At 38.3% G+C, this 26609-nt stretch overlaps 1 protein-coding gene across 4 annotated transcripts in view; it reads right to left on the bottom strand.

Annotated features, from left to right (window-relative positions):
* KLHL8 (kelch like family member 8) overlaps positions 1-26609 on the bottom strand; it is a 66991-nt gene that overhangs the window by 9084 nt on the left and 31298 nt on the right. For 2 of the 4 annotated variants that reach the window (XM_021101776.1, XM_021101777.1), the window contains exons 3-8: positions 22320-22868; positions 20976-21162; positions 15537-15680; positions 14215-14326; positions 6652-6820; positions 6273-6432 (exon numbers count right to left, since the gene is read on the bottom strand). In XM_021101776.1, coding sequence (XP_020957435.1) covers positions 6273-6432; positions 6652-6820; positions 14215-14326; positions 15537-15680; positions 20976-21162; positions 22320-22868 — 1321 coding nt within the window. Of the gene's footprint in view, positions 1-6272; positions 6433-6651; positions 6821-14214; positions 14327-15536; positions 15681-20975; positions 21163-22319; positions 23920-26609 lie in introns of all 4 variants that reach the window. The other 2 variants (XM_021101778.1, XM_021101779.1) reach the window with 2 other exon arrangements.

Here is a 26609-nt window from a genome sequence, read left to right as displayed (position 1 = left end):
TGTATACACATATATAGACTCCTATATCAAACTTCATGGTAACTGTAAACCAAAAATCTATAATAGATACACACACAAATAAGAAAATGCAATCCAAACACAACACTAAAGATAGTCATCAAACCACAAGAGAACAAAAGAAAGGAAGAAAAAAGACCAACAAAACCAAATCCCAAACAGTTAATAAAATGGCAGTAAGAACATACATTTCAACAATTACCTTAAATGTAAATGGACTAAATGCCCCAACCAAAAGACAGAGATTGGCTCAATGGATACAAAAACAAAACCTATATACATGCTGTCTTCAAGAAACCCACTTCAGTTCTAGGGACACATACATACTCAAACTGAGAGGATGGAAGAAAATATTCCATGCAAACAGAAATCAAAAGAAAGCTGAAGTAGCAATACTTGTATCAGACAAAATCGACCTTAAAATAAAGGCTATTATCAGAGACAAAGAAGGACAGTACATAATAATCAAAGGATCAATTCAAGAAGATATAAAAATTGTAAATATATATGCACCCATCACAGGATCACCTCAAAATATAAGGCAACTGCTAACAACTTTAAAAGGACAAATCAATAGTAACAATAATAGTGGGGGACTTTAATACTCTCACTTATAGCAATGGACAGGAAATCAAAAAGGAAACACGGGCCTTAAATGATCTATTAGACCAGATGGACTTAATAGATATTTATAGAACATTCTGTCCAAAGCAGCAGGAATACACATTCTTCTCAAGGGCGCACAGAACATTCTCTAGGACAGATCACATTCTGGGCCACACATCAAGCCTTGGTAAATTTAAGAAAACTGAAGTCTATCAAGCATCTTCTCCAACCACATTGCTATATAACTGGAAATCAACAACAAGAAGAAAACAGAAAAAAACAAAAAACAAAAAACAAACCCACACACCTGGAGACTAAACAACATGCTACTAAACAACCAAAGAAATCAAAGAGGAAAGTAAAAAATACCTAAAAGCAAATGACAACAAAGACACAACAATCCAAAACCTATATGGGATACAGCAAAAGCAGTTCTAAAGAGGAAAGTATATAGCAATACAAACCTAACTCAGCAAACAAGAAAAACCTCAAATAAACAACCATCTTTACACCTAAAGCAACTAGAGAGAGAAGAACAGGTAAAACCCAAAGTTAGCAGAAGGAAAGAAATCATAAAGCTCAGAGATGGAATAAATGAAACAGAAATGAAGAAAACACAGAAAAGATCAATGAAACTAAAAGTTGGTTCTTTGAAAAGATAAAAAAAATTGATAAACACTTAGCCAGACTCATCAAGGAAAAAAGAGAGGACTCAATAAATCAAATCAATAAACTTTGAAATGAAAAAGAAGTTACAATGGACATCACAGAAATACAAAGGATCATAAGAGACCAGTACAAGCAACTATATGCCAATAAAATGGACAACCTGGAAGAAACGGACAAATTCTTAGAAAAGTACAATCTTCCGGAGTTCCTGCCGTGGCTCAGTGGTTAACGAATCCGACTAGGAACAATGAAGTTGCGGGTTTGATCCCTGGCCTTTCTCAGTGGGTTAGGGATCCGGCATTGCCGTGAGCTGTGGTGTAGGTTGCAGACGCGACTCGGATCCCTGCGTTGCTGTGACTGTGGCGTAGGCTGGCAGCTACAGCTCTGATTGGACCCTAGCCTGGGAACCTCCATATGCTGCAGGAGCGGCCCAAGACATGGCAAAAAAAAAAAAAAAAAAAAAAAAAAAAAAAAAAAAAAAAAAAGACAAGTACAATCTTCCAAGACTAAACCAAGACAAAACAGAAAAGAAGAATGGACCAGTCACAAGTACTGAAATTGAAACTGTGATTTAAAAGGCCTGCAATAAAAGAAAAAATTTTTTAAAAATTAAATAAATAAAATAAAAACTTCTAACAAAGTCCAGGACCAGATGGCTCCACAGGTGAATTCTACCAAACATTTAGAGAGGAGCTAACACCTATCTATCCTTCTGAAACTATTCCAAAAAAATTTTCAGAGGAAGGAACACTCCCAAACTCATTCTATGAGGCCACCATCACCCTGATACCAAAACCAGACAAAGACACCACAAAAAAAGCAAATTATAGGCCAATTATCACTGATGAATATAGACGCAAAAATTCTCAACAAAATACTAGCAAACTGAATCCAGCAATATATTAAAAGGACTGTACACCATGATCAAGTGGGATTCATCCCAGGGATGCAAGGATTCTTCAATATCCACAAATCAATCAGTCATGCACTACATTAACAAACTGAAGAATAAAAACTATTGGTCCTCTCAATTGATGCAGAAAAAGCTTTTGACAAAATCTGACACCCATTTCCGATAAAAACTCTCCAGAAAGTGGTCAAAGGGAACACAATAAAGGATATATATGACAAACCCACAGCTAACATCACTTTCAATGGTGAAAAGCTAAAGAATTCCTGCTGAGATCAGGAATAAGACAAGGATGTCCACTCTTACCACTACTATTCGACATAGTTTGGAAGTCTTAGCCACAGCAACCAGAGAAGGAAAAGAAATAAAAGGAATCCAAATCAGAAAGAAAAAAGTAAAACTATCATTGTTTGAAGATGACATGATACTATACCTAGAGAATCCTAAAGACTCTACCAGAAAACCGTTAGAGCTCATCCACGAATTTGGTAAAGTTGCAGGATATAAAATTAATACACAGAAATCAACTGCATTTCTATGTACTAACAATGAGAGATCAGAAAAAGAAGTCAGAGAAACAATCCTATTTACCATTGCACCACAAAGAACGGAATACCTAGGAATAAACCTACCTGAAGAGACATATGCTCTGAAAACTACAAGATACTGATGAAAGAATCAAATTGATACAAACAGATGGAAAGATATACCATGCTCTTGGATTGGAAGGATCAAATTTGTCAAAATGATTATACTACCCAAGGCAATCTACAGACTCAACACAATCCCTACCAAACTACCAAGGACATTTTTCGCAGAACTAGAGCAAAATATTTTCAAGTTTGTTTGGAAGCACAAAATATTTTCAAGTTTGTTTGGAAGCACAAAGCCAAAGCCATCCTGAGAAAGAAAAATGGAGCTTGAGGAATCTGGCTCCCTGACTTCAGGCTGTATTACAAAGCTACAGTCATCAAAACAGTATGATACTGGCACAAAAACAGAAATATAGAACAGTGGAACAGGATAGAAAGCCCAGAATTAAACCCACACACACCTACAGTCAACTAATCTATGACAAAGGAGGCAAGAATATACAACGGAGAAAAGACAGCCGCTTCAATAAGTGGTGCTGGGAAATCTGGACAGCCACATGTCAAAGAATGAAATTAGAACACTCCCTAACACCATACACAAAAATAAACTCAAAATAGATTAAAGACCTAGATTTAAGACTAGATACTATAAAACGCTTAGAGGAAAACACATGCCAAACACTCTTGACATAAACCACAGCAACACCTTCTCAGATCCACCTCCTAGAGTGATGACAGTAAAAACAAAAATAAACAAATGGGACTTAAACTTAAGAGTATCTGCACAGCAAAGAAAACCCTAAACAAAAAGATAACCCAAAGAATGGGAGAAAATATTTGCAAATGAATCAACTGACAAGAGATTACTCTCCAAAATTTATAAACACCCTCTGCAGCTCAATACCAAAAAAACAAACATCCCCGTCAAAAAATGGGCAGAAGATCTAAACAGACAGTTCTCCAAAGAAGACATACAGGTGGCCAAAAAACACATAAAAAGATGTTCAACATCACTCATCATTACAGAAATGCAAATCAAAACCACTCTGAGGTACCACCTTACACCAGCCAGAATGGCCATCATCAAAAAGTCTACAAACAATAAATACTAGAGAGGGATGGAGAAAAGGGAACCCTCCTACACTGTTCTTGGAAACGTAAATGGGTGCAACCACTGTGGAAACCAGTATGGAGATTCCTCAAAAAACTAAAAATAGTATTACCACTTGATCCTGCAAAACCACTCCTTGGGCATCTATCCAGGGAAAACCATGACTCAAAAAGATATGTGTATTCAATGCAGCCCATGTACAACAGCCAAGACATGGAAGCAACCTAAATGTCCACTGACAGAGAAGTGGATAAAGATGTGGTACATATATACATGATGGAATATTACTCAGCCACAAAAAGGAATGAAATAATGGCATTTGCAGAAACATGGGTGGACCTAGAAATTATCAGGCTAAGTGAAATTAGACAGTGAGGCACCAACGTCACATGCCATCATGTGTATGTGGAATCTAAATAAAAAGCACACAGTGAACTTCTTTGTAGAACAGAAACTGACTCACAGACTTTGAAAAACTCAAGGTTAACAAAGGAAACAGGTTGTCAGGTGGAGGGATGGGCTGGGGGTATGGGATGGAAATGCTGTAATGTCTGGGTTATGATAATTGCTGTACAACTATAAATATAATAAAATTTACTGAGTTAAAAAAAAATCCAACTGCAGCAGCTTGGGTCTCTGCAAATGTGCAGATTCGATCCCCGGCCCAGAGCAGTGGGTTAAACAATTTGGTGTTGCCACAGCTATGGCTCACGTCACTGCTGAAGCTCAGATTCAATCCCTGGCCCAAGAATTTCCATATGCTGTGAGTGTGGCCATAAAGGTAAAAAGAATACTAAGTTTCATAACACCAATTTACATCAACATGAGAAAATGTGACACGCTAGTGACAACCTCTCTGAACTCATTTTCTCCTCTAGTAAAGGAAGGGATTGCTGGTTAAAATATAGCTACACATTCACTAGTAACAAAGTACAAAACTCAGTTTGAGATGCTTAACATACATTACCTTGGATTCTTTTTTATTTTTTATTTTTTTGTCTTTTTGCCATTTCTTTGGGCCGCTCCCGCGGCATATGGAGGTTCCCAGGCTAGGGGTTGAATCGGAGCTGTAGCCCCTGGCCTACGCCAGAGCCACAGCAACGCAGGATCCGAGCCGCAACTGCAAACTACACCACAGCTCACAGCCACGCCAGATCATTAACCCACTGAGCAAGGGCAGGGACCGAACCCGCAACCTCATGGTTCCTAGTCGGATTCGTTAACCACTGCACCACGACGGGAACTCCACCTTGGATTCTTAAAATAATTTTTTTTAATGGCCACACCCAAGGCATTTGGAAGTTCCTAGGCTAGGGGTTGGATGTGAGCTGCAGCTGCATCCTATGCAGCAGCTGCAGCAACGTCAGATCCTTTAACCCACTACGCTGGGCTGGGGATCCACCCCATGCCTCTGCACTGACCCAAGCTGCTGCAGTCAGATCCTTAACCCACTCCTGTATTCTTAAAATAATTCTTAAAAATAGGAATTATTATTTTTATTTCATTGCCCTTTAAAAGTCTTGCTATTGGAAACATGCTGAGTAGACCAGAAATGGCACTGATTATCACTTGGGAACTGTTAGAAATACAGAATCTGGGCCTCTCCTTTGCAATTTAACATATCTCCTTATTATTCACATGCATATTAAACTCTGAGAAAGCACTACCCTCCAATTCTACCATACGTAAATCAAAAAGCAATATAGGAGTTTCCATCGTGGCGCAGTGGAAACGAATCCAACTAGGAACCATGAGGTTTCGGGTTCGATCCCTGGCCTCGCTCAGTGGGTTAAGGATCTGGCATTGCCATGAGCTGTGGTGTAGGTTGCAGACACGGCTCGGATCTGGAGTTGCTGTGGCTGTGGCATAGGCCAGCAGCTGTAGCTCCGACTGGACCCCTAGCCTGGGAACCTCCATGTGCCATGAGTGCGACCCTAAAAAGTAAAAAAAAAAAAAAAAAAAAAAAGCAATATAGAGATACTAATAGCCATTATGCATATACATTACCTACTGGTTTAAGTAGTCAACACAATTTCCTTGAAATGAAAATGAGATAAACATGTCTTACATCTTTAAAGATTTTTAACAAAGCACATTCAATGTTTCCTTACATTAAAAAAACATGTATCTTAAATGTAATCCTCTACTTTAGACATACTTGCTACTCCTTGTAAAAATATGCAGGTAGAGTTTTAAACATGGAAGATGAAAAATGTAAACAAAGAAGCATGAATATGAGCCTTAAGAATTCAAAAGCAGATCTTAGGACTTACTCCACTTGAGCTTAAATGCAACGGAATTTGTGTTACTATGTTGTTTTATGACACTATCATAAAATTGAACTAGAGAAATACCATCCACTCACCAACAACATATAAGCAACCATGGAGCTCACTAACTCCATTGCCTGCTCTTCGCTGACCCATTTCTTTAACTTCTATCCACTTATCCAGGTGTGGATCATATCTCTCCACACTAGAGAGAGAAGCTACTCCATCATTGCCACCTACTGCATAAACGTGGTTCTAAATAAAAAAAACCAAAAAACATGACATTAGATTTTGAACTGATTTATATGGTGTCCTAATGGTAGACCAGAGTGTGCAAGAGAAGAGTACTGCATGAAGTAATCTGGTGTGTAATCAGTATCTGCATATTGGAGATCTGAACACACCAGATCTTTCCTTATTTGGTTAGGAATGCGATGCAATGCAATCCAATGAGCAAGGCGCCACCTCACTTACCACAAGAGCCACAGAGCCAACTCCTCCTCGGGGAGTATTCATTGGTGCTACTGTACTCCACTGATCGGATTCTATGTCGTACCTCTCCACATCGTTGAAGCAAGTGTTGTCATCTAACCCTCCAATTGCATAAATTGGGCCTCCTAAGGAGGCCAAGGCAATTCCTCGCCTGCCAAAACAAGAAAACACACTTCAGCATTCTCATTTGTTTCCAGAAGAAAGTTAGCAAAAAATATTGCTCATGCACCCATTAATCAAAGTCAATGTGGCTTTTCCCCATTATTTTTAGATTTATCAAAGCTTCTGAATAGATGGCTACAGAGTTGCCAAATTGTGCAAGTCTATGTGAACAGTGCCTTCTGGAATTTTATAATGCACAGGTTTCTTTAAACTTAAATGAAATAAAGGAAAGCAAACAAAACTAAACAAAACAAAAAACTATAAATAGAGTCTAAAACAGTTAGTAAAACATAGAGTTGTTTGGGAGGTTGATGAATTAAGAGATGGTTTGCCACAGAAGCCAGAAGTCAATCTCACTACTAAGTTCATGTGACTGTAGGTCACATTTTGTTGCAGTGTTTCATTACATCACACAAAAAATAATTTCTATATTACAAGCTTTATATCACATTGCTTTACTTCTAAATGGCGTTTATCTTCCTGGGAAGAAGAGACTTAGCTCATGTTAAAAGCTAATTCAATGTAATGGTGACCGGAAAGCAATTTATTCGATTTCTTAAAAAACACACTGCAGCCATCGAAAGTTGAACTATTCTAAAACTTATCTGTCACTGACTTGGTATGTACTTTGGATAAAGTGGACTGTTAAAACTTCTTCTACCTTGCTTCCTCATCTGTCACCCATTTGAGAAAGGAGTAGACACAGCTGGATAGTAATGAGTCAATATAGGTTATGCCCTAAGAACAGTGACTGGCCCATATTTAGTGCTACACATTATACTGTTATTATTACTGGAGGGAGCTGCTGCCCTACTGAGATTCTGACTCTCAGTTTACCGGAAGAGTGTCCTAGGAAAGAATTCTTAAGGATAATGTTGTCACATTCATTTTGTCTCTAATCTCTTTTCCCTTGAGTATAAAGCAGTGACTATAAAATACTGTGGTTATAAACATTTTCGGGTGTGGGTGAACACAGGCATGTGCACTCTAGAACATGTATCACAGCAGAGGTAAGTCTGCCATATAATTCTCCACACCCCACAACCAAGACTGGAGGACATTATTTCCTTCTCGTCAAAATCGTCTTCTTTTGACTTTTGTGCTATCATACATTTGCGTTTCCATCTACATTACACCTCTGGCTGGCACTTTTTCAGTGCCTTTATTCTGTCACTAAATCATGAGGTTCTCTAAGGCTTCTTATCACCCTATACTCTCCCTGTAGGCGAATTCTTCTTTCCATGAATTTACAATTAATATATATATTTCCGGACATATATCCAACTTCTACTTCAAATCTGTCTGTCTGGATATTCAACCTCAACTTTAATCTGAAATAGAAATTTACTGTCTACCTCCCTGTGGTAGACAGATTTTAAGATATCTTCCTCCACAATATTCACCTTCTGGTTTTACTCCTCTGGTTATGCTACATTATATGGCAAAAGGAGATTACTTGAGTGGGACTAAGCTAATCACACAAGCCCTAGAAAAGCAGGGCTTTTCTCCAGTTGGTAGCAGAAGACAGGAGAAACTCAAAAAAACAAGGTGGAGTCTGCAAAGTCGCTGCTTGTTCAAAGATAAAAGGGAACACTTGGGAAGGATCTCAGAGTGACTTCTAGGAGCTGAGAGTGACTCCTGCCTACAGCCAGTTAAAACAAGAAACTCTATCCTGTAATCACAAAGAACTAAATTCTATCAATAACCTAAATGACTTCAGTAGTAGTTTATTCCCCAGAGTCTCCATGAGAAACTACAGTCTCTATCTTGATTTTGGTCCAGTGAGACCCTAAGTGGAAAACTCAACTAAAGCTGATGGACTTCTTAAACCATACAAATGTTTTCTTAGGTCAGTCTCCCAAAGCAATAGAAATAAAAACAAAAATAAACCAATGGGATCTAATCAAATTTACAAAAGCTTCTGCACAGCAAAGGAAACCATTAAAAAACAAAGAAAAAACCCCCCAAAAAAGACAAAATACAGAATGGGAGAAAATCTTTGCAAATGATCCAACTGACAAGGGCCTAATCTGCAAAACATACAAACAACTCACACAATTCAACAACAATAAAAAAACAAACAACCCCATCAAAAAATAGGCAGAAGACCTAAAAAGACATTTCTCCAAAAAAAGATACATGGATGGCCAGTAGGTACATGGAAAAATGCTCAACATCACTAATTATTAGAGAAATGCAAATCAAAACTACAATGATGTACCACCTCACACTGGTCAGAATGGCCATGTGAATAAGTCTATAAATAACAAATGCTAGAGAGGGTGTGGAGAAAAGGGAACCCTCCTACACTGTTGGTGCGAATGTAAATTGGTCATCTTGGCCTCTACCACAGAAAACAGCGAAGTACCTCAGAAAACTAAATACAGAACTACCATATATGATCTAGCAATCCCGCTCCTGGGTATCTATCCGGACAAAACTTTATTCAGGAAGACACACTCATCCATATGTTTACAGCAGCACTATTCACATTGCACAGAAACAACCTAAATGTCCACTGACAGATGAACAGATTACGATGTAGTACATATACACAATGGAATACTACTCAGCCATTAAAAAGAATGAAATAATGCTATTTGCAGGAAATAGAGATTCTCATACTAGGTAAAGTAAGTCACAAAGACAAACAGCATAAGATATTACTCATGTGGAATCTAAAATACGGCACAAATTAACCTATCTACAAAACAGAAATAGACACACAGAGAACAGACTTGTGGTTGGGGAGAGGGGAGGGGATGGGATGGGGTTAGAAGTTAGTTTGGGGTTAGCAGATGCAAACTATTACACTGAGAATGGTTAAGTAATGAGGGCATACTGTATAGCACAGGGAATTACATCCAATCTCTTGGGATAGACCATGATGGAAGAAAAGGAATGTATAGGGAGTTCCCGTGGTGGCGCAGTGGTTAACGAATCCGACTAGGAACCATGAGGTTGCGGGTTCGATCCCTGCCCTTGTTCAGTGGGTTAACGATCCGGCGTTGCCGTGAGCTGTGGTGTAGGTTGCAGACGCGGCTCGGATCCCGCGTTGCTGTGGCTCTGGCGTAGGCCGGTGGCTACAGCTCCGATTCAACCCCTAGCCTGGGAACCTCCATATGCCGCGGGAGCGGCCCAAGAAATAGCAACAATAACAACAACAACAAAAAAAAGACAAAAGACAAAAAAAAAAAAAAAAAAAAAAAAAGAAAAGAAAAGGAATGTATATATGTTTGACTGGGTCACTTTGCTGTAGAGCAGAAACTGGTACACATTATACAGCAACTATACCTTAATTAAAAAAGGAATGCAAAACGGATGGACTTCTGACCTTTGGAACTGTGAGCTAATAAACAGATGTTGTTCTAAGCTGCTAAGTTTGCCATTATTAGTTTCACTGCAACAGAGAACACTCCCCATTACAAGACAAAAAAACTTTTATCCCGTTCACTGTCTTTGTTTTTTCTTAGTGCAGAAAATCACACCACTATCCATACCCCACTGTTTAAGCCAGAAACTAAAGGGTCATCTTGGCCTCTACCTTACTATTCTACCTTCCACATCTAATTATCCTAAAATCTTACTGATTATACTCTTCTGAACTATTTCTCAGGTGTGTCCTCCTTACCTCAACTTCCACCACTTTAGTCCAAGCCACCACTATTTCCTGCTTGAGATATTACAGTAACTCTTTTGGTCTCCCAGACTGTCTTCACTCTGGTCCTCCTCAAATACCATCTCCACGTCATAAGCAAAGGATCTTTGAAAAGAGAAATCTGGCACTGCCAATCCCCTACTAGCAAAAACAACACGTGTATGCACGTTTTTCAAAGCCCACCAGATTAAAACATCTTGGCAAATTGCAAGGCCCTTATTTCTTGCTTACTATGTCAACCTTACATCTGGACACCACTCCCTTGATCTCTCAGCCACACTGGACTTCTTTCATGCTCTGCTCTCATTCATCTCCAGATTTTCAAAGACTCTTCATCTCTTTCCATCAACCACCAGTTAACCAGTCTACATTCTTCTATTCCTTCATAGCTTAGGTAAAACGGGACTTCATGATGAAGATCTCTACTTTCAAGCATCCTTTACTTACCTTGGTGCTAACACTACTGCCCTGTACTTCCGTCTTTATCTGTATCTTGCCCTTCAGAATGTAAGCTCTATGGAGGTAGGGACCTTGGCTGTCTCTTTTGTTGCTATATCCTCAGCACTTGGTATATCTTGCAATGAGCACTTAACCAGTATTAGCTGAATAAGTAAATCAACCGTAGAGATGCTGTGAGGATGATGGGTTTCAATAAAACCATAGCCTGAATGAACAGCAGTATCCACGTTAGTGAAAAGGTGGGGGGAAAAAAGGGGAAAAAATAAAACCAGATATTTAACATGTGACTATTATCTTCGAATGCACCAAAAGAATGATTTGGGGGGATACAAAAATAACATGAGAAAACGACTGCAGTTCTATTTTTTTTTTTTTTTAATACAGTTGGAAAGCTACTGTAGTGCTCAGGGCACCGTTTAAAAGATTAATGAAATTCAACCCTATTTTGCTAGAGAAGTTTCACTCAATTCTTGGGTAAAAATTGCTTAGCGTGGAAGTTCCCATCGTGGCTCAGTGGAAACGAATCCGACTAGCATCCAGGAAGACACAGGTTCAAACCCTGGCCTTGCTCAGTGGGTTAAGGATCCAGCTTTGCCATGAGCTATGGTGTAGATCTCAGACACAGTTCAGATCTGGCATTGCTGTGGCTGTGGTATAGGCTGGCAGCTACAGCTCCAATTTGACTCGTAGCCTGGGAACCTCCATATGCCGCGAGTGCAGCCCTTAAAAAAAAAAAAAAAAAAAAATTGCTTAGCATGATAAGAAGACAAAGATATAAAGATTTAAAATGTGCTTTGGGATTTCTCTTCCATTTTAATGCATGTGTTAGAATTTAAACTATTTGTGTTACCATGTAGCAAATCAATCCCTATTAAAGTATTAAAATGGTAGGTAAAATAGTAAAATTAAAATAGTAAAATAGTAGGTAAGTAGGATATTTTAAGACCATTTTTCTCGCTAAGATTCTTTCCCCTCATGAGAAAAAAGCTAAAAATCTCTTCTCAGAACTCCATATTTCCATCTAATCTTTCATACTTTTCTCACACAAGAAAACCCAGTTAAATACATTATGCCTAACTAATCAAGACAGAAAATTAGATGACTGCCTTCTTCCCCACAGGCAGTTCAATTTAAAATTGCTGTATCAAGCCATAGTGTATTTTGTAATTCAATTTATCAGCTTGAATCAGAATGGTAAACAATAAAAGTTTTCAAATGGAAAAAATAAAATCGCTCACTTTGGTAACAAGTAGTTTTTAACTCTTATGGAATGTTGCTACAGTTTGCAAACTATACAAGCCACAATATTTAAAATTATTTTTGTTAGTTTGGGTTTGTTAGTTTTTAATAAAACTGTAATAAAGGTTTTTGACTTTTGTTCTTTATACAAAGCTACTCTTAAGCAGTATTTTCAGTATCTATTCAGATAGACCTTTTTCTTTCCTCCATTATATTTTCACTCTGAAACAAAGCAGAATTATTCTAATATCTAGGTTTATATAAATTAGGCTCAGTCTCACCCTAAATGCTGAATTTCCTTCCTTCTAAAGCACCACAAATTTCTTAAAATATCTAGATACTCCCTCATGTCCTCTTGTCTCTATACCAAATCCCTTCAACAGTCTTATATACATGGTTTTCAGATCTCTTACTAATCTATTAGCCCTTATCTAACACACATCCCACTATTTACTCTCACATGTATAACCATTTTTGTGTCCCTTCACATGCCACAATTATTTTCAAATTATAAATATATAGCACCCTGTCAACATTTTATGTTCACTATAAAAAATCCACTCAGTATTTTATTCCCATCCTCCAACTAATGTCACACATCCTCGTTTGAGACCACAGCTGCGGTTACGGACAGATGAGCACAAAATATAGTACAAACTCCATCTCCCCTGTTCTCAAGGCTTCACTTCTCTTAATGCAGCAACTATGTTATTTTCACTTCTTTTTCCTTATTTTTAAGAGCTGTGCTTCATATTGGTTCAGGTGCTTTTTTCCATATGAAACATAAACACACACACTAATCTGACTTCCCACCATGCTGCAGTGGTGTCATTCATTTTTAAAATAAGTAAGGCAGGTTTTAACCTGTTTAACTGAAATATTTTTCCGTTTTGCCTACAGATCTAGAGTATGTTTGGTCTACAGTGCTTTTGAATAATGATTTGGTCATAAGATATTAGCTATCCTTCTATCTTAAGATATCTCAAAGTTTGGTATTCAAGGCTTGTCAGCATTTTCTAAATTGTGTTACTAAAAATCTCTCCTCCTCTAAAGAGACTGACTCATTTATCAACATATATTTCAATTTATTATAGATGAAAAACAGGAATATTAATGCTTAAAATGATAAAAATGAATTGAAATTGAGGAACATTTTCTTGAGATGTTAGAATACACGTGCCCTGACCCTAAGGCCAGTATCTTATCTAATCGGGAAACACTAGAGACATTTCCACTAAGATCAGGAATAAGACAAAAACACCTACTATCTCAGTTTCCGTTATATTAGATTACTAGCCGATATAATCAGACCAGAAAGATCAATCAAAAGCATAAGAATGTGTAGAGAAATTGGCAAAAGCCGAATAAGGTCTATAGGTTAATTAAGAGCATTGTACTGATACTAATTTCCTAGTTTCAGTAATTGTAGGAAGCTGGCGTAGGATGGCAACATTACGGGAGCTGGGAGGAATATACAGCAGGACTTCCCTATTTTGGCACGACTGATATCTGGAGCCAGGTAATTCTCTGCTGTGGGGCTGTGGGAGAGCAGGGTTCTTGCACATTACATGATCTTCAGCAGCATCCCTGGCCTCTCCAACTAGATATCAGCAGCACCTCCTCCAACCTTCTTGCCCCTAAGCTATGACAACAAAATGTCTCCAGACATTGCCAAGTGTTCCACAGAGGGAACCAAACCATCTTCATTTGAAAACCACTAATAAACAGGGACTCAACTATTTTTGAAACTTTTCTGAAAATCTCAAACTTTAACGTAAAAATAATACGTGCTAAGATCTAAGTCAAAACCACCACCATCATTATTATACCCAGAGACTAGATGCCACTCTTAATGCTCTGGAAAATTTAAGAAGCTATAACAAAGCAACACAGTGGATGCTTTAAAAAACATGCTTAAGAAGGTATTTAAAGTTTCTAAATATGTAACAAGTGAAAAGCAGCCTTCTCAATTACAGGAAGCTTTATTTTCCACCACCAAATCAAAACAGACGTCCATGCCGATCTACCTCTTCGTGTTCATTGATGCCTTCATCATCCATTTGTTAGTGAGAGGATCGAACATCTCCATGCTACCTAAATGCTCATTTCCGTCATGTCCACCCACCGCATACACTTTACCTGCCAAGGAGAGAAGCACTTTCATTTGATTCCGCATCAAGAAATGTTCATGTAATCAATGCATAGTTAAAACAGCATGATTCCTATACAATGAGTATATAACTAAAACAGCATGGTAAATTAATTTCCAGCAACTTCTCTTCTACTGCACATTATGATCAAGGTCACTTCGGTGGTCCAATGAAAATAAACGTAAGCTTCTACTTAATAAAATGACTGATACGCGCTGTTTTACAAAAGGTTACTTAAGTGCTCGAAAAATATCCCACCATTAGGTTTCCCAACTTTTTATTACTTAGTAGATGAAATCACTAATCACCCTTTCAAAGAATGTTTAATAAAATGAAAAAAGCTCTTATATAATGAAAGTATAAAGCTCTTAGTGCAATATATCAAACTTTTTCTAAATGAAATAAAAATTGGAACTATTACATATTAAAATGTTAATAACTATTTTGAAGTGTTTGGGTTACAGATGATTTTTATTTTCTATAAAAATGTTTTCATATTTACTCCTGAAAACATTTATACTTTTATTATAATCAGAAGAAAAGTGACTTTTTAAAGTCTACTAACAATTTATCATGTTACTGCAATTAATTCATTTTGAGTAACCAGTAAAAAAAAAAACCAAACAAACCCTCATTTCAATAATAATAATTAGATAGGTATAGAAAAAAGCTGATATATATTTGTTATTTGGGCTCAATAAACATTTTTCTTTAGTTTGGGCCTTTTGTAAATATGACTCAGAACAGTAGTTTGCTGGGTACTTTTTCTTTTTTGGCCACCCCTTGGCATATGGAGTTCCCAGGCCAAGGATCAGATCTGAGCCACACCTGCTACCCATGCCACAGCCGGGGCAATGCAGGATCCTTTAACCCACCCACTGTGCCAGGCTGGGGACTGAACCAGCACCCTGGTATGGCAGAGACCCTGCCAATTCCGTTGCATCATAGGAGGAACTCCAGAACAGTTTTAACTCCTCTTTCCCTAACACTCCTGTTAAGTTATTTACATGCAAGAAGTTGTACATTGAGCATCTATGGACATAAAGCAAGTAAATATTCACCATCCAAGTAACTTACTGATATGCTGAAACGTGTTTTAGGATACAGGCATTTTCTTATAGGAAGGAATTCTCAAAGTTAAAATATCTAAAAAGAGCACTGTCATCATGTGATGTGATTTAACACGAGAGCAGACCCACCTTCCACTGAGATTACACCCACGTGTCGCCTTCGACTATTCATTTCTGGTCCAAAGAACCAACTGTTTTTGTTGATAGAATAGCATTCAATACTGCGAAAGGGGTCACCTGATCCACCTCGACCACCTACACAAAATAGCACACCTAAAGGTAGAGCCACAAAATAGAGGTTAAAATCACAGCCCCCGATTACAAAAAAAAAAAAAAAAAAAGTGGAAAAAACTTCAATAAAAGTCAAACTTTTGATGAACAGCAAAAAAAAAAAACAACAAAAAAACAACAACAACAAAAAAAAACCCAAGTTATTTGGATAGCAGTTAACATTGTACTACTAAAAATTTAATTTTCTCCCCTTCATCGGAACTTCTCAAAGAACTGGACACATCAGTTTGTCTCTGCTTGCTAATATCCCACTACAATGGATGAGCTCCTCATGCACTCCGTAAAACTGCCGTGCCACAGTCATGATAAAAAACCTAATGAACTCATAATGTTAATCTGATTCAACACAATCACAACATTTGTATGGATGATTATCACAGTCATTTTTTTTTAAGGGCTGCACCTGCAGCATATGGAGGTTCCCAGACTAGGGGTCAAAGGGGAGCTGCAGCAACGCCCAGATCCGAGCCGCATCTGCAACCTACACAGCAGCTTGGGGCAATGCCAGATCCTTGACCCACTGAATGAGGCCAGGGATGGAAACTGCATCCTCGTGGATGGACTGGTGTCAGGTTTGTACCCTGCGGAGCCACAATAGAAACTCTTTTAAAAAAAAAAAAAAGAAAGAAATTGCTGCACTCTCTTGATTTCCATAATATCAAAGCCTCTTTTTATCTCCATTTCTCTCTTTCCTGTGTTTTTTAAGCTTTATTCTTAGCCTATTTCTCACATACTTCATGCTCATACAAGAAAAGTTCAATCCTTTACTTAAAATTCCATCTGTAACATAATGCCCCACAATCTACATTTCTAAGCCACATTTCCACTTGATGTCCCATAGGCCCCTCAAACCCAAGAGGTTCAAAGGGATCTCCCTTCCTCACCTACCTGAACAAGCGGCCTCCCCCCCTAAGGTGTCCCTTTCTCTTGTTGGTCCCGCTGCCACTGCATTAGTGCAGACCCTCATCAGCTACTACTGCAAACTCCTGTTCTCTCTTACCACTTAATACTCTCTTTGCTTTCAGGTGGTCAACAGAATCATCTAAAAGGCGCTTCAACAGCTTTTCATTATCTCTATCAGTAGTTCTTAAAATTTTTACTGAATGCCACTAAATTGTATATTTAAAAACAGTTAAAATGTGGAGTTCCCGTCGTGGCGCAGCTGAAACAAATCTTCCTAGGAACCATGAGGTTAGGTTGTGGGGTTCAATTCTTGGCCTCACTCAGTGGGTCAAGGATCTGGCATTCCCATGAGCTACGGTGTAGGTCACAGACGTGGCTTGGATCTGGCGTTGCTGTGGCATAGGCCAGCAGCAACAGCTTCAATTCGACCCCTAGCCTACAAATAACCATAGGCTGTGGGTGCGCGGCCCTAAAAGGACAAAAGACAAAAATAAATAAATAATAAAAACGGTTAAAATGGCAAATTTTTTTTGGTCTTCTTTATTTTTAGGGCCACACCCGCAGCATATGGAGGTTCCCAAGCTAAGGGTAGAATGAGAGCTGCAGCTGCCGGCCTACACCACAGTCACAGCAACTGCGGGATCCCACCCGCATCTGTGACCTACACCAGAGCTCACAGCAACACCAGATCCTTAATCGACTGAGCAAGGCCAGGGATGGAACCTGTGTCCTCATGGATGCTAGCCAGATTTGTTTCCGCTGAGCCACGATGGGAACTCCAGCAATTTTTATATTATATATTTCACCACAATTTTTAAAAAAAATCAAAATTTTAATCTGATTCAGAAACTAAACCACAGATTGCTGGGCATGGCCATCTCCCCACCTCCCACCCCAACCCTGAGAGTTTCTGATTCAGTAGGTTTGAGGAAGGTCCAAAAGTCTGCATTTCTGAGAAGTTCCCAAGCGAATGCTGCTGGTGAAGAGGCCACTGCTTGCTTCACACTGGAAGCACCACTGCTCTACAAGGTAAAGCCTCAGTACAAGAAGACCTTGCAGCCAAGGCCCTGTTCTCCTCTTTCTCTTTAACGTTCAAGCTCCTGCAACACGCATACCGTGGTCATCTTCAATGTTCTTACAGCAACTTCTGGTAATTATCATTCACTTAATACACAATATTGCAATAACCTATTATGTTATCACAGAGTCTAAGATATCATAGAGTCATAGAGTCTAAGATTAAGACAGTGTGTTAAGCGTTTATGAATAAAGACTAGCCCAGTGCCTGGCATGTACTAAGCTGTCAATAAATGTAAAATGTAACTAGCAACCAGAAAAGCACCTATTTATTATTCAAAATTAAGACTGGGTGTTACTTTTCCTATAAAACCTTTCCTGTCCCTTCCAAAGTAAAATAACCACTTCGTTCCTTTTTTTTTTTTTTGAGCGTTCATAAACGTTTCATTAACATTTAAAGATAATAGCTTTTGAATCTTGCATAAACTTTTTGAGAATACAAAAAAATGCAGAAGTCTTCTGTTTTTTTGGGGGGTTTGTTTTTTTTTTTTTTGTCTTTTTGTTTTTGTTTTTTTGTTGTTGTTGTTGTTGCTATTTCTTGGGCCGCTCCCGCGGCATATGGAGGTTCCCAGGCTAGGGGTCAAATCGGAGCTGTAGCCGCTGGCCTACGCCAGAGCCACAGCAACGCAGGATCCGAGCCGCATCTGCAACCTACACCACAGCTCACGGCAACGCCAGATCGTTAACCCACTGAGCAAGGGCAGGGATCGAACCCGCAACCTCATGGTTCCTAGTCGGATTCGTTAACCACTGCGCCAGGACAGGAACTCCCAGAAGTCTTCTGTTTTATATAACTTTGATACTGCAACCAAACACAGATGATAGGTGAGCAGACACTGACAAGTTACCTCACTTAGAATCACTCTTGTTTTTGCTTCCTACTAAATCTTGTGATTGTATTAAAACACCTGTAACACTTCATTGAATCTATTCTTGGAGTTCCCGTTGTGGCTCAGCAGAAACGAACCTGACTAGTATCCATGAGGATGCAGCTCAATCCCTGGCCTCGTTAAATAGGTCAGGGATCCGGCGTTGCCGTGAGCTGTGGTGTATGTCACAGATGCAGCTCAAATCCCCTGTTGCTGTGGTTGCGTAGGCCAGCACCTGTAGCTGATTCGAACCCTAGCCTGGGGACTTCCATATGCCACAAGTCCGAACATTAAAAATAAAAAAGGAAGAATTTACTTATTCTTGTGTCTATTTCCTTAGACCAGACCCAAAGCTCTCTCAAAACAGGTCTAGCTACACTCTGCTTATGTTTGCATTTCTAATGCCTAAGCCATAACATGGCACGTAGCAGGCACTTAATAGATGCTTATTGGAGTTCCCTTGTGGCACAGCAGGTTACATATCCTGTGTTATCACTGCAGTGGCCTGGATTCGACCCCTGGCATGAGAACTTGCACATACCACAAGTGTGGCAAAAAATAAAAAAAGTTTCTTGAATGATTGCATGAATGAGTGACTAGAACTGCTTGTGCTATCTTTTCCAACTACTTCAATATTTTAAGCCAGAGAAATTTAAAGTTGGAAGAGACATTAAAGATCACTCAGGAGTTCCCATCGTGGCTCAGTGGAAACAAATCTAACATCCATGAGGACACAGGTCCAATGCCTGGCCTTGCTCAGTGGGTTAAGAATACGGCATTGCCATAAGCTGTGGGGTAGGTCGCAGATGGGGCTCAGTTCTGGTGTTGCTGTAGGCTGGCGGCTACAGCTCCAATTTGACCCCTAGCCTGGGAACCTCCATATGACCTGGGTGTGGCCGTAAAAAGACAACAACAACAAAAAAAATCATTCAATCAAAATTATTAATAAATAAACTGAGGCTTTCAGAGACTAAATCTGAAATGTTTAATGGCACAGCTGGAATTAAAAATCCAAGAATTATTGATCAGGTTTTATTTAAGTGGACACTAACTAGTATTTCAGCTATACAGGTTTTATTTAAGTGGACACTAACTAGTATTTCAGCTATACAGGTCACCTAAGAATATGACATGGAAGAAAAAAAAATTTAAATGAATTTAAAAGATCAGGATGCAAATCCTTTCTCTACAGTCCTGTTGTAGCCCTGGGCATTCTTTTACCCTGATTCTTAATTTCCTCATCCATAAAATGGATTAACACCCTCTTTCTCATAATGAGGATCAAATCCTTCACTAAAACCTGCTTTAAAAAAGTTCTTACTATCATGTAAGAGATCAGGTATTTATGGGTCTAGCATATGTTGGGCACATAACCAGGACTCCCAAGACATGTGAATTCAAATCTGAAACTGAAGAATTAAATGACTTCCTGTAACAGGATTCATAACTTTAAAAAATCTACACTTCAAAAACAATTTACTTGATATCAACCTATAAAAAAAGGAAAATAAGCAGTTCTTTTCATGTAAACTAATTATTTAGAACTATTTCTTCATAGGCAGATCTATGACATTTAAACTTCATATTATCTAGATAAAATCTCACTGTCATAATCAAGTATTGTCTTTTGTTTGTTTTTAGGCTATTTCATGCATCTCTTTATTTCATAACTATATCAAGTAGCAGAAAATGTACAGGAAATCTCTGTTCAGAGGACCGATTCGTGAATTCATAGACCTCATTTACTTTCCCTTATTGCACAAATATATTCTTTATATTTATAAAAAGTAATGTAAGTGAGCATAAACTATTTTCTCAGGAAAATATAAAGTCTGAAAATTGTAGCAAATAAAGGCAAAACTGCATGGCTTCATCAAATGTGAGAGCTTTACATTCTCAGAGTCTAACATGGTCTGTTATACTAATGTTAGATGTATTTAGTACCTTTCTTTTGACCTGATAAAAGGCAAAAACAAATATTTAAATACACAATATGTGCCAAATTCAATGCTTGGCACTAGGGATATAAACCTATTAAGATACTTACCTGTCTTTGAAGGGCTCAAAATATGTCAAATCAATTGCAATCCAACACAGTAAAGTAAGTGCAAAGCAAATGCTCTAAAAACACAAGTGACAGAAATTCTGCCTAGAAGAATAAAAAAGATCCCCAAAGAAGAAATATTTCAGAAGGCTCTTCAGAGTGTATAGGTTTTATTGTGGCTTTTTAAAAAAAAACTGGCTTATTGGTAAAACTATCTGAAATCATGTACAGTAAGAATTCATATAGAACCTTATTTGCCCATTAGTCACTTTGAAGACGATCAGATACTAATCATCTTACAATTAGGTTTGGGGATACAGAACCAACCCTTAAACCCAACAAAACTCTTTCCAGCAGAGTTGATAAAATGAGTAATTTAATTACCGGCAGTCTGCTTCCTTGGGGTTGTGCGAATGGAGTATTCAAAGTCAGGTACTGCTCTGCTACTCAAGTGAAGGTGGTAATTTCTTGCTTCATCCAGTAAATCTCTACACTTTAGATTCTGCTTGACAATCTGTTCTTTTGCTACAACACCCATAAGAAAATCAACTGGCAACAGCGGCAAACGAACCTAAAATCATGAGTAGTTGCAAATATGAAATTTAAGTTGCAATTGGATAGCTCATTCTCTACTTTCACTGCAGCATGTTCTCTTTTTAAAACGCATTTAACTTTCTAATGTGTGAATGAAGTTCAGTGTATGAAGTTCCAAAGCAATTTCCAGGATTGGTCTGCACTAAAGAAATGAGATTATATGTTAAATATAGATTTTTAAGTAGACTGGATAAAATAATTCCATTGTCTTCATTCAAGTTACTCACTTCCAAAAATGGTACCATTACAATCACAAGGCCTTCCGTTGTTAAAGAAAAGGCACAATCGAAACACAATCACAGCACTGTGTCTTTTGCCTTTTAAAGCTAAAATCAAACATATGGAAATGTGACATATTTCTTACACACACACACACACACACACACACACATGTTTATTCAGGGATGCAGAATAATATTCAGTAGAGGCACTCACCATTCTTCTCTTAAAGATGTATTGATTTTCTAGTGAATTAAAGGGATGATCAAACCACATACTGTGATTTTGAGTTAAAAGCATACACACACAAGGAAGATACAGATCCAAGATAATAAAACTTTCTGGTTTTGTTGACAAACTTATTTTTCAAAATAATTCTAAGGCCTATTTGTTATCTCCCTGACCAAAAAACCCCTGTTAACTGTAAGAACAAACAAGTGATTTTAAAGGAGACATACTACATTAGTTCTGAGGTTACAGAAGTAAAACCAAGGTGAGGGAAAAAAACACCGAAGCGATGCCTTACAGCGCCTTCCAGAACAAACCTATATGCATTAGGAATAAAGCTTCTTTCATGAGCAAAGTAATCTAGTAAGTGTAGAAACTATTGTGAAACAACAGCTATAAATTAATTTAGAGCTGTTTCCTCAGAACATCTTAGCATAAATAAAATATTCATTACTACCGTCACAAAGGGATTTTTGAAACATTCACGTTAAAAAGCAGGTAATGGTATTTCTAATTCAAATATCACACATTCAGACTTATCCTTAAATGGTATAGTAAGTAGGAAAGAAAGCCATTTTCACATTGTATTACATCCATGGATAATCTACACCTCTCATAATAAATGGGTCAGGCTGATTTGCTGCCATAGCATTTTGTTTCTGTACACGATCTTATTTCAGTCCCTACCTGTGCAAGTGTTTCATCCAGCCATTTGGAATGATGCTGAGGATTGGCAAGAAGCCACTTGATGGCTGCACTATAGACCTGCTTTTCATCCTCAATATTGAGATCACTGGAGGACAAGAGCTTATGGAGATGCTGGGGTGACACACTTACGAAGTCTTCACACTCCACCACTTCAGTAAAATGCTCACAGGCATACTGATCCGCCATGTCCATCAAGTCTATTCGGTTGTGACTTTCTGCAAAGGCTCTTACTGCTAGACAATTGGAGGGATGAAAATGTAACTTCATGTATTCGCAACAAGCTCTAGCTACCAGCTCAACCTGTAGAATGCAGGCTGCATATAAGAGAGGCTGGACGTTGTCAACAGTCAAAGTGAGCCGTGAAGAATAGACAAACTTTACCAAGTCTTCTATGGCATCACCATCAAAATCTCTGATCTCGATCAGTGTTTGCTTGGCTTCAGCCATTTCAGAGAGAAACATGGCTCTGAAGTAGGGAATAACACAAGCCAATGCCAGTTTGTGACAAGAGATTAGCTTTGAGCCAACCTGTTCAAAACAAAACAAGACTCAGTTGAATGTGAAAATCAGTGGGACAAACACTCCAGACAAGCTTAGTGCATTTTTTAAATAATGTAATCCTTTGATCACTTACTTTCAGTCTAGGCCAATTTCTTAAAGTCAGGCAATATTCTTCCAAATTAGAATCAAATCTTTTAGATACGTATCTATAAGGTATATACCATAAACTATGATTTTTCTATATAATCTCCCATTTCAAAAGCATTTTGTGAATTAAAGAGAATAACAGCAAACATCACCTAAAATACTATGGATCAGGCACTATACTTTTTTTGGTCTATGAGTCTCTTCTTTTTAAAAATGTTTTTCCAGTTTTATTGACATAGAATGTTGTATAAGTTTAAGACATACAACATAATGATTTGATATATATATATATATATAGTGAAATGATTACCACAGTAAGTTTTAGTAAAGTATTCATTACCTTATATAATTATAAATGTTCTGCTCTTTTTGATGAGAACTTCTAAGATCTATTCTTTTAGGAACTTTTTTTCTCTTTTTTGCTTTTTAGGGCCGCACCTGTGGCATATGGAAATTGCCAGGCTAGGGGTCGAAACAGAGCTACAGCTGCCAGCCTACACCATAGCCATACCAGATTCAAGCCATGTCAGCAACATACACCCCAGCTCAGAGCAATGCCGGATCCTTGACCCACTGAGCAAGGCCAGGGATCGAACCCACATCCTCATGGATACTAGTCAGGTGTGTTACTGCGGAGCCACAACCGGAACTCCACAACTTTCAAATATATAATATGCAATATCATTAACTACAGTCATCCTGTCAGGCTCTAATCTAAGTGTTTCATATATTAAATCTTTTAATTGTCCCAATTTCCCTACAAGTAGGTAGTTACTACTACTATCCACCATTTATCAGTGAGAAAAGTGAAGCAGAGTAAACAAATGAATAGTTAGTAGAATTGAAGGATGAGGATCCAGTCTTGTCACTGCTGTGGCTTGGGTCACTGCCATGGTTCAGGTTCAATCCTTAGCTCAGGAATTTCTGCATGCTGCAAGCACAGCCAAAATAAATTTAGTATTTACTATGAGCTTAACTCAAGTGTCCTATTTAGATTATTTCAAATGGGGAGTTCCCATGTGGCTCAGTGGTAACGAACCCGACTAGTATCATGAGGATGTGGGTTCCATCCCTGGCCTTGTTCCCATATTGCTGTGAGCTGTGGTGTAGGTTGAAGACACCGCTTAGATTCTGTGTGGTTGTGACTCTGGCAGAGGCTGGAAGCTGCAGCTCCAATTAAAACCCTAACCTAGGAACTTCCATATACCGCATGTGCAGCCCTAAAAAAAGCAAAATAAATAAATACATTTGAAATTATATTTTATAGAAAAGTAATAAAGAAACACTGAAATCTCACTGTAATTGATGAAAATGTAATGGAGTATTTGTAAATTGTTATTATTTTCACCTCGTCAGTTGAAAGCTTGACAGCAAATAATTACACAACTTAAAGAGTCTTGGGCATGCTTATTACAATCCTATAAATACTCGTGTTAAAAAAAAGCATGCACTTTCAAAAAAAGATAACTATGATTGAAACATATTCAGCGGTGGTTTCAAGAGATGATGCAAGAGACTGTCCTCCTCTAATATCTCCATCAACGTCTTCAGGTAAAACTAACGGTGGTCTTTACCAAGGACAATGACACTGCACAAAACGTAAATAAAAGCACCTTTGTAGATGCTACTTTTGTTGGTCTATGACATATAATCTGAGCATTACGAGTGCTATGCAATACTCCTTGCGAGACAATTTCCCTCTGCCCTTTCCCCTACCAAACTGCTGCCCTTAAGCATCTTCCCTCATTTGTAATTTCAGAGCTGCCACTAGGTATACTGCTGAAGAACATTTTCACAAATAAATGTAATACTATATAAGCAAGTTTTACCTCTCCCTAGAATGATCTCAATATATAATCTCCAATGTGAAGCCTTCCCAGTCACTCTCAGACATAATTAATAGAACCTCTGCTATGTTTCCACAAAAATATCATAAAATGACAGTCACTACATTGTATTATAGTTAGCTGTATATGTGTCCATCTCTGGCTAAATTTCAAATTCCCTCAAGGCAAGTACAGCATACTATTCAGATTTATTTACACTCTTCATGTACTAGGGTAAGACCTTAGTAAATATCTGTCATTAAATCAACTTGTTGTTTCCAATATAGGTGCTCACTGTGGAATTTAAAAACCTATTAATGGGAGTTCCCGTCAAGGCTCAGCGGTTAACGAATCCTTCCGACTAGGAACCATGAGGTTGCGGGTTCGGTCCCTGCCCTTGCTCAGTGGGTTAAAGATCCAGCGTTGCCGTGAGCTGTGGTGTAGGTCGCAGACGTGGCTCGGATTCCACTGTGGCTCTGGTGTAGGCCAGCAGCGACAGCTCCAATTAGACCCTTACCCTGGGAACCTCCATATGCCGCAGGAGCGGCCCTAGAAAAGGCAAAAAGACAAAAAAAAAAAACCCAAAAAACCTATTAATGGCCTTACATATGAACAATAAAAGTAATTTTGATAATTATCTTTCTAAAATATTGGTCCTAAAAGGAACAATGATCAAAGGAAACATACTGACAGAAAAAAGGAGATGAATATTCAAAGTACAGTCCTCAAGATTATATGAGAGTAAAAACTGAGGTTTATGTTGGACGCTCTTATAAACTACCCCAAATCCTAACTGGTTTAGTTGTTCTATGATAGTTATAAATTCTGAAAGTTTAAGAAATGTTGAATTTGGGAGTTCCCGTCATGGCTCAGGGGTTAATGAACCCAAATGGTGTCCATGAGGACACGGGTTCAATCCCTGGCCTTGCTCAATGGGTTAAGGATCCGGCGTTGCCGTTAGACATGGCTCAGGTCCCGCACTGTTGTTTCTCTGGCACAGGCTGGTGTCCTGGGTGTCCTGACCCCTGTCCTGGGAACCTCCATGTACCACAGGTATGGTCCTAAAAAAAGACACATGAAAAAAGAAAAGAAATGTTGAATTAGAATTAAAAAACAAATCCATGAATTCCTATTGTTCAGCAGGTTAAGAACGCGACGAATATCCAAAAGGATACAGGTTCGATCCCTGGCCTCTCTCAGTGGGTTGAGTTAAGGTGGGTTAAGGCCTCACTCAGTGGGTTGAGTCAGTGTTGTTATAAGCTCCAGCTTGGATGTGATGTGGCTGTGGCTATGGCATAGACCGGCAGCTATGTCTCCAATTCAACCCCTAGCCTGAGACCCTCCATATGCTGCAAGACAGCCCTAAAAATGGACAGAAAAACAAATCCAGTTACAGACGTGCTAAAAGATTAAGTTATAATTCTTTCTAAGGATCGGAACAAGAATATACCTTGGCAGGTATTTTGGTACCTGTGGAACAACAGTAGTAGTACACATAATGATTCTAACAGCTGATTATTTACTATTATGTATTAGGCACCGTTATAAGGACTTCGTATGTTATTAATTCATTTATTCCTCACAAATCCTAAGTGTCATCATAATTTTACAGTTTGAAAAATAAAAATGATAGTCCCTTTAAATGAGTGAAGTTTCTTAATTCTAAATGACCTATGTTACTGCTTTAAACATAGCATTTTGGGGCTTTCATCATCGAGTTTTCTGAAGTTTTCATTTCAACCTACTGCTGAAGTTAACCAATAAAAAAAGAAAAGTTAGGAGATTAGTTATTATC

The sequence above is a fragment of the Sus scrofa genome, chromosome 8 (assembly GCF_000003025.6).
Source record: "Sus scrofa isolate TJ Tabasco breed Duroc chromosome 8, Sscrofa11.1, whole genome shotgun sequence".
In the NCBI taxonomy this organism is placed as follows: domain Eukaryota; kingdom Metazoa; phylum Chordata; class Mammalia; order Artiodactyla; family Suidae; genus Sus; species Sus scrofa.
The sequence above is the reverse complement of the archived record's forward strand: the minus strand, read 5'-3'. Positions and strand labels throughout refer to the sequence as shown.